At 31.6% G+C, this 9,977-nt stretch overlaps 1 protein-coding gene across 1 annotated transcript; it reads left to right on the top strand.

The window, feature by feature from the left end:
* Positions 1-5,371: 5,371 nt before the first annotated feature.
* Positions 5,372-8,896, top strand: LOC116024224 (lysosomal Pro-X carboxypeptidase-like). Its single transcript, XM_031265123.1, has 9 exons — positions 5,372-5,784; positions 6,137-6,323; positions 6,420-6,553; positions 6,921-7,033; positions 7,343-7,604; positions 8,027-8,179; positions 8,308-8,387; positions 8,493-8,542; positions 8,760-8,896. The coding sequence occupies exons 1-9, from the start codon at positions 5,377-5,379 to the stop codon at positions 8,894-8,896; spliced, it is 1,524 nt and encodes a 507-aa protein (XP_031120983.1). The 5' UTR covers positions 5,372-5,376.
* Positions 8,897-9,977: the final 1,081 nt, after the last annotated feature.

Raw genomic sequence — 9,977 nt, 5'->3', positions numbered from 1 at the left:
TGTATCCCTAAAAGATCGGGTGTCCCTTAGAAATTGTTAAGGGGCAAGTGACCTTTGGGAAATATTATATTCCTGAAGGGTCAGGTCCTATTTCTATATAAAGGACCTGACCCTCCTGTTAATGGCATTCAGAGTCCATTGATCACTAAGTCTCACACTCTCTCTCTCACTGAGTTCCTGGCTCTTCTTCTCCAGGAAGAAAACCATGCCTTTCCTTCCCAAGCATACACACTCCATACACTACATCATACTCAATCAAACACACGTGGTGTAAATTCGTACCCCCGTTTACATTTACACCATCAACAGCGTGTAGGACAGGAGAAATACGAGTAATAATACACTAAACATGCGAACAAACAATTTTACCCCTTCATTTGACCTCAACTTAACCAAAATTTGACAAAAGGACCAACATTGGAAAGAATTTGAAAGTCAATGGACATAAATTGTCCAAATTAAAAATCGGGACTAATATTAAAAAATCAACATAGTCGGAGGACCATTGCTGGAATTAACTCCTTAATTAATAGTATCTTGTATAAACTAAAAATAGCTTAATTAATTAGTATCTAAGATCTTTTTTTTTTTTGAGTACTACTGACTTTGTTACAATGTAGTATCTGTTCATAGCTAATTTCTCAACGTACTGAAACATAAAGAGTTATAAGTTGGCTCCACTAAAGCTCGAAAAAAATTAGTATCTAAGATCTGATCTCTTTAATAAACGGTCAGGAAAATGCTCTTGCTTTATGATAAAGAGCTATTGGGAACAAATGTTCTTGCTTTATGATAATGAGCTATTGGGCACAACTTCTAAGGAACCTGACAACAAGCTCTCTTCTGAAAAACAACAAAAATACTTTTGGACCTACACAAATTAAAGACATTCTTTTTACTTAATAGGAAATAATCTTTACCCAAAAGTTAAAAGCGTGTTGCAAGAAATAAAGAAATGACAGGTTTGGACACCTATCATCTCAAAAAGTATCAACAAATTAAAAGTATTTCAAACACTCCAATTTTTGTTTGCCAGTACTAACATCCTTGCACGATGAGGAACGGCACCAGTCATTGCGAACTATGTTGTGTCCTATTTGAGGATAGAATGGTCATGTATTCCTGGAGTTGAACATTTTAGAATGGCACGGCAATGTGGCTGCTAATGCCATCCATTCCAGTGTGCTTAGGAACTTCACGAATCATGATCTAGGAAAGTGGCAAATTTTACTGTGGACCATAATTTATATTGCAGCGTAAATGACGAAGTAAAACCACGTCATTTGATTTTAATTTTAGAAAAATAAAAGTTATTACCGTTTTTTAGTTTAATTTTCTACACACTATATTCTCATTATAGTAATGTTGAAATATTATTTTAGTTACACATAATGTTCATTTGATAGTATACATATTTGTATAAGCTGCGCTCTACTATCCAATTTCATTTTATACACTATAGGTTCATTATAACAACAATAAACTATCATTTTAATTTCTCTATAGGTTCATTTGATAATATATACACAAGCACCAACAAGTCAAGCTATTCTAGACTTTATGCTCAAATATTCTATCAAGTCAATATCAAAAATTACAAGCTCGATCATGATCGTCGACTAGTGCAAGATCCCCGCTCGCTATCTGACAGGAGAATTCACTTGAGATTTAGCCAAAAGGAGTAACATGGCTACATAAACAATCCACCCTTTATAGTCTTAAAGATTGCGCCCATGATTGTACTCTTTTTTGCTAAGCTAAATTTTTTTCTACTGGATTTTTCTAAGTCTAAAGTTTTTAATGAGGCAACCAACTCAAATCATGCCCCTATACTCAACTCAAACTCGTAGGGCTATTAGGCACTCAAAGTATGCTCGGACCAATAAAAGTTTAGAGCAATTACTCTCCTTCATTATAAGTAATCGGTCCATGACCCCTGAAGGAATGTATTTGATGGTAATAACTTTGGAAGAAAAATTAATTAAATGTTTGATGTTACCTTAAAAAGCATAATATATAATTAAATTACCTAGGAATTAATTAAGATGTTTGGTTCGATTAATCTCTCTTATGGAACTTTTTAAAATCTTAATATATCCTTGCTATATACAAACATTAAAAAAAAACATAATGAATAATTTAGAGTATAATAAATCACTTGTAAATTAATACATCATATGCCAAAAAATTTCAATACACAACAAGAATATTCAAAATTCAAAATTGTACGTATGTAAAAAACTGGTTAGCAAGACAAATTTCTTCGATAATATCGTTGTCCTTCGTAAGGGTGGAAGAGACAGATTTTTTTTTTATTTCGTTATACTTGTAAAGCGGTCAACGCCAAATTTCGATGGCATAATGCTGAGTTTGCCCCTCCAAACCCCCGTCAACACTTGTATTAAGGTTTACCTTACAAGATGGATATTGAGATGCATGATATAATAATTTTTCAAGAATGCTACTGATGCACATCACTCCACTCAGCCCAATCTACAATCTGCATCCCACCATAGATATTATTAACAATCCGTTCACAAAACTGGGATTAGTGATTGTATATCAGTCAGCCCAATTAATAAAATCAATACATTAGTTATGGTTTTAGTGATTCCTATTGGGATATGATCTTTCTTTATCGATCATTATTGCATGGACCATGGTCCACACAGGTGGACCAAAAATAAAAAATACATTATTTTTATACTGTAGGTACATTATTTTAGGGTACATTATTTTTGTATTGAAGGTACATTATTTAATATATACTGTCAAATAATGTACCTACAGTATAAAAATAATGTACCTTCAGTATAAAAATAATGTACTTTTTATTTTTGGTCCACACAGCTGTGTGGACCATGGTCCATGCAATAATTTGCCCTTTCTTTATATAATGTTCTTTGTATCCCTACTTGCATCGAAATTTGGTTTTCATAACTAAGCTATGTAAAATTAATCATGTGTTTGTTGATTTTTTTTTCTTTTTTGTGTCTCATTTTCTTTTTAAGGATATATAGATCTTCATTTGCATGGGGAGTTTCTAATGTGGGGAGAGAACTTCCAATGATGTTTGTTGTGTTCCACTCCTAAAAATTGGCATCACAAATATGTAATCATTACAATTGTGTGGATTATACTATCAAATAATGTACATTATGTACACAAATAATGTACTTTTATTGTATTAAGGAAAAATACATTATTTAAGTATTGAAATTACATTGTTTTGTACAATGCACATTGAGTAAATGTATAATGTACATTTAGTATATTAAAAATATATTTTTTGTTACGATCCATACAACACTATGTGGACCAATAATTTGCACACAAATATGTCCAATACAACTCCCTAAAGTTACATATCATTTTGGGTTCTAAATTCCCTATTCAATTTAATTAGCATCATCAAATTTATAAAATATAATCATAACCATTACGTACTAAAGTTTTTAATGAACAATATTTAATTTCAAGCAGTATATATGTATATTTTATTAAATTTGTAGTATCCCATAGTTTTAAAATATGGTATATTGGCCTTGAAAGTGGTGATCAAGTGGCTGAAATATGATTCTCGTGCCTAAAGGTCATAGATTCAATCATTGCCAACATTTTCTTAGGCAAATTCCTGAGACAGAATCTTCTTAGTACAATTTATCTTTCTTATTTGGTTTGCAAATTATTACATATGAGTGCGTGTTTCCCTCTTGACCAAAAAAAGTATATTGATATCATCTTCTTTTTTTTTTAATCTAATCTTTTACAAGTAGCCCATGGTTAATTACTTTTATATATATATATATATATTGAAAACCAAAACCAACTCATATTAACCCATCAAAAGCGTCTCAATATAAAATATTAGTGTGAATATTTGGTACTTTGCCTTTTAGATCGAGAAGATATATTTTTTGAAAACCAACAACTTAATAGTATATATTAAACCAAAGCATGAAGAAAATGAGGGAGAGCACCTTCCCAGCTCATACGATCAGCTTAAGAGCCAGCCATCTTAGTCAAAGCATGACTATCTGGTTCATTGACCGAGAAATATACTGAAAAACACAAGAAAATGACAAATTGAACTACTAAAAGTTTTACAATAAAAAATAATAGAACCTAATAAATAAGACCTATTCAACCCGCTAATTAAAGTTTGAACCAGGATGAGTCAGTCAAACTAAACACAAACTTTCAGCACACCTCCAGATTTAACCCATGTGAAAGCTTCCTTACAAGTCATAGCTTCAGCCAGGGATTTTGCACACACTGTAACATATACTTTGGTTTGAGAAGATATATAATTTTATTATGATGAAGTTTATTTGGTAAGCTTGATTATGCAATAAAGGATAATTAATTAACAGACAAACACTATAACATACTTTGGTTTGATTAATTCGTAGTATGACTAGATAACTTATGGACATTCCTTCAAAAAAAAAAAAGATAACTTATAGACATATGACGATAGGGAACATAAATTAAATTTCTATGCATATATTTTTTTTTTTGCAAATAGCATTTGTGTTAGTTATACGTCAATTCAAATGGATTAAATTACATTTAAGGTAAAAATCAAGTTTGAAAGGATAAATTAGACTTGCTTTATTATTGCAATAACGTAATGAGCTGAGAGAAGTAGCTATGAATTAGTCATAGTTTAAAGAAATTAAAAATTTATAAATATTTAAGAGTTATTTTCAGGAATGATCATTTAACTATTGACATTTACTAATTTTTGTCATCGATTTTCAATTGAATCATAAATGGTCCATTGACTATTGAATTTTATCAATTTTTCATCTACGACATTCAATTTGAATCATAAATGATAAATGGTCCCTTGACTATCAATTTTTCATCTTCGAAAGTCGAAAATAAAAATTACTAAATATTGTCAATAGTAAAGACATTTGGTACTTTCTCATCAATTAAATTCTAATGAAAACATTTTCAATGAATATATTTAATTTGATGGGAATGAATAACCTTACACGAAAAATTAAATAACATGGTGTTACCCTAAAAACATAATAATTAATTAGTCAAAAAAACATAATAATTAATAAATTATCAAGAAAATTAATTAAAATGTTCCATTCGTTTAACCTAACACAAAAAAATGATAAATATTTAATTGAATAAATTTGATAGATTCCCAATTAGTCAAGAAAAAGAATCTTACCTCCTCCAAGTAGAATTTATATATTTTCCTTAATATCATAGAATTAGAGTTCCTAATTCATACCAAAATAGGAATAATTTTACAAACTTTCTTGGCCATCCATCATAATAAAAAGCCATAATAATATATACATAGGGCATATATCTCAGTCTTGAATTTCAATTATATTCGTTGCAATTGCAATGGAGTTGTTAAGAGTTGTAATTCAATGCCTTTTTCTTCTCATTCTCTTCACCACAACTTCCTTTTCTCTAACCCCACACAAAATTCCTCGTCTCACTCCGTTCTACCGCTCTATCCTACGACGACAATATCGGTCTTCTTCTTCTTCCGACAGGACTACTTCTGCTACCTCTGACTCTCAATTCAAAACCTATTATTACAACCAAACATTGGATCACTTCAATTATGGACCTCAAAGCTATGCCACCTTCAAACACAGATACATAGTCAACTCCAACTTCTGGGGTGGCGCCCAATCGAACTCCCCTATTTTCGCCTGGCTCGGTGCTGAATCTCCCCTCGACTATGACATCGGATTTCTCACCGATAATGCCCCTCGTTTTAAGGCTCTTCTTGTCTACATAGAGGTGATGATACAATCATATATATATATATATATATATATATATATATATATATATATATATATATATATATGTGGTTTATTAGTATAACGTAGTAATACTAGTATTAAATGCTCCATGAAAGTCTTTATCATTATATTATCTATTGGGTGGAGGCCGGTAAAGGGTCTAATTCATCAATTGGTGACTAGAAGATTGTTGGGTGAAGACTAGTGAATGGTCAAGTCCAACATCAGGCCTCTCGAAAATGTGATGACGGTTTATAACGAAATAAAGTTGCGTCTTCAGTACTATCTATGACTTTTGACATAAGTGGTAATTACTAATTAATCCTAAAATTATCTTAATCATGCAGCATAGGTATTATGGGGAATCAATTCCACTTGGAACCATGGAAGAAGCTATGAATGATGAGACCACTCGTGGCTATTTCAATTCGGCTCAAGCTTTGGCTGATTATGCAGAGATATTGTTATACATAAAGAAGGAATACTCGGCTCATGATTGCCCCATCATTGTTGTCGGAGGATCATACGGAGGAAGTATGATATTATATTTTTCCTTCATTATTTTCTAGAGTTCAATTTTTTTTTTTCAGAGGATTTAAAGCATATATGAATTTTTCTTATATATTGAAGTGCTTGCTTCGTGGTTTCGGTTGAAGTATCCACATGTTTCGCTGGGAGCCTTGGCTTCGTCAGCTCCCATTCTCTACTTTGAAGATATCACACCACAAAATGGATACTATTCCATAGTAACTAAAGATTTTAGGGTAAGCATGCAATCAAACTTTCTGTTACATCATATAATGATAATGATTTTTGGATATGCTACAGGAATCGGAAGTATTGTATTATTAGAATTAGATCAAAATTATAATAGGATTTATTATATTATTAGAGAATTAGAGAAACATTAGACTATGAGTTCTTATATTATTATTAGAATTAGTTAGACTTTATTACCAAATACATTGTTATAAACAATACGCATGTCATGTATTGTAAAATGTGAACCAGAATTTTAATACAATGTTTTCATACTTTTCCTTACATTCTAGCACTTCCTTGAAGTGGTTCTTACTTGATACGAGACTGTATATTTTTTGTTGAATGTAATTTTATGAATGTTGGTTGCAGGAAGTTAGTGAGAGTTGTTATCAAACTATAAAAAAATCATGGTCTATTATTGACAAAATTGCTTCCAAGCCATATGGCCTATCCATTCTCCGTCGCAAGTTCAAGCTCTGCGAGTAAGTATTAGGAAGTGTTTGGTTCATGGATTTATATATTAGCAACGGAAATCAAAATCATAGTTAGTTTTAGTTGACAACTTTTTAAAACACAATTATGTGATTTAATTACCCTTTTAATTAAAAATTTTATTCCCTTAAATCTAATTTTTATGTTTGGATTAATACTATTAGATTTTTGTTTTGATTTTTTTTGTTCATATTGATGTTTCGAATGTCATTATATTAGGACCAATCGTCTTGAATTTTTGGATGTGATTTACCCTTCAATTTGTTTAAAGCTTTTACCGTGTCGGCGTTGATATTTAGGGATTTAAACTCGTCATGGGAGCTAAAGGATTACTTGGATTGGATGTATACTGGCGCCGCTCAATATAACTCGCCACCGGAATATCCAGTGACGGTTGTGTGCGGCGGCATAGATAGCGCGCCCAAAGAGGCTTATATTCTTGACCGGATACATGCTGGTGTCGTCGCCAGCGAAGGGAATCAACCTTGCTACAATGTTTCCGTCGGAGAGACGCTGGCATCGCCCGGAGAAGATGATGATACTTGGGGATGGAATTGGCAAGTAAGTAAACACTACTACTATCTAGCGTCTACCTCTCATTTATGAGGAAGACTATTATCAATTGTTATACCATGAAACAGGGTCCACAATAGGTGGATCCTACTCCTTTGAATCTGTAGATAATATATTATACATTTGTTGTTAACATATTATATAATTTCAATTAATCTTAATTAAATATCAAGGTCGTAAAAATTTAATCATGCATGCCTAGGTGTCGGCCTGCCGCCTAGATTATCACTATAATTGGTGTTTTAGGCGGCCTAGGCACCAAACTCAATTGCTTAGTCCGCCGATTAACTATTGTCCAATTTTTTTAAATGGGTTATTCTGCTCAAAATGATGTTGTTTTGAACAAAATAACCTTAAATTGTGTGATAGATCAATATGTTATTTATACAATTTACCATTTTGGTGTGTAGACTTGTAGTGAAATGGTATTTCCGATTGCGAAAGGCAATGACTCCATGTTCGATCCAGCTCCTTTTAATCTGCAGCAAAATTCCCAAGCCTGCATTGATACCTTCGGCGTTCCACCTCGACCACATTGGGTTACAACTTATTACGGAGGACACGTATGTTCTTCAATTTTTTTTTTATTTGGCATGTCAGCATTGGAATATGCAACATTGAAATTTCTTCATGTACGACGCATATTAGCTTGCTTTAATTTATATTATTATATGACAACTTAAAATTGCAGGATATGAAATTAATTCTTCGGAACTTTGGTAGCAACATCATTTTCTCCAACGGACGGAAAGACCCATATAGCATTGCTGGGTAATCTTAAATCCACTCTTTTTAGTTAATAAATAAATTAAAAAAATTCCTAGCCTCCCTATCTTATGTTATTCTATTTGCTTTCTTGTCTTTGTGGATTCACAGAGTTTTGGAAAACATATCAGATACTATACTTGCGGTTTATACCCAAAATGGTATGTTCATAAATATGTATACACACGTTGTGGATCAGCTTTTATTCCTTTGGTACTGAGTAGAACTATTCATATATGTATTTTTTTAGTTGTATTAAATATTGTCAAATTCTTGTCTTCATAGTACTCGGTGCAAATGGCCTGATGCATGTTGATCATATATATATATATATATATATAAGCTGATGAAAGTATAAATTTGTTTGGAGTGTTGTAGGCTCTCATTGTCTGGACTTAAATGGGGAAAGAGCTACGGATCCAAATTGGTTAACTGAGCAACGGAACAAGGAGATTGAGATAATACAAGGTTGGATAACCAAGTACTATGCTGATCTTCAAACCCTCAAGAAGTAAAACACAATATTATTTTAAAGAACTATATATATATACAACAATTAAAACTTAACATTATAGTCTTTTATATATATATATATATATATATATATATATATATATATATATTATAAATTCCTTTTAGTATGCATGATTGAATTAGATACTATAAAGATATGTGTTGAGTGTACCTTATGTCGTTATACTTAGGCATACAAGAGTATCGTTAAGAGCATAATCATGAAAGTTTGTGGACGTGCATCAAATTTATTAGGGAAGAATGGAGTTTAGGTTGACCATGAATGGCATGCATCAATATCATCCTGTTGGGATTATTACTCTAGCCTAAGATCATTCAAACTGCTAAATAATATTGTATTCTTTAAATTTGAATAAATCGAAAAAATTAGAATAGATTATTCATAATAATTCAATTAAATAGTAATAGAACACTAAAAGAAGAATTTTAGCTAGTGATGAGTATGGATTGGATTCCACAAGGGATATCATTATTAAGGAGCTGTTCAAAGGGATTGTATAGAAAAGGAGCTAAGCACAAACTATTTCTTAGGTATTTAAGAGCTATTACCTTATGGCCTTCTCCTGCACCCTGCAGGATTTTCCATCAAAATTACTTAAATTAATTAGGTAATTTTCTGCATCTGCAATTTTCTTAGACCTTTTCTCCGCGTAAGTTAATTAGGTGCGGCTTTGCTTGGGATTTACTTTGGTATGTTTGGTTCGCACATAGAATCTGAATTGGAATGAGAATCAAATATTGGTAATGGTAATAGGCACCCTATATTTATAACAAAGAAAAAAATAAATGGTAATGGTAATTAATGGGCACCCTATATTTATAACAAAGAACAAAATAAATTCAAAATAACACTTAAAAAAAATGGTACTTTTTCCCTGAGTTATGTGTATATAGCAGTTTTTCCCCTTAGTTATTAAAGTGACGGTTTTTCGTCTTTAGTTATTTTAGAAGTGGCGGTTTTTTCCCCTGTAAATTGACATTTTTGCCCTTAAAAATAACTATTTCATTTATTTTTCTTCTCCAACTAATTATTACTAATATGTATGGAAGATTACGGTTCGA

This window comes from Ipomoea triloba, chromosome 7, assembly GCF_003576645.1.
Source record: "Ipomoea triloba cultivar NCNSP0323 chromosome 7, ASM357664v1".
NCBI classification, from domain to species: Eukaryota; Viridiplantae; Streptophyta; class Magnoliopsida; order Solanales; family Convolvulaceae; genus Ipomoea; species Ipomoea triloba.
This window is presented reverse-complemented; position numbering and strand designations above follow the sequence as displayed.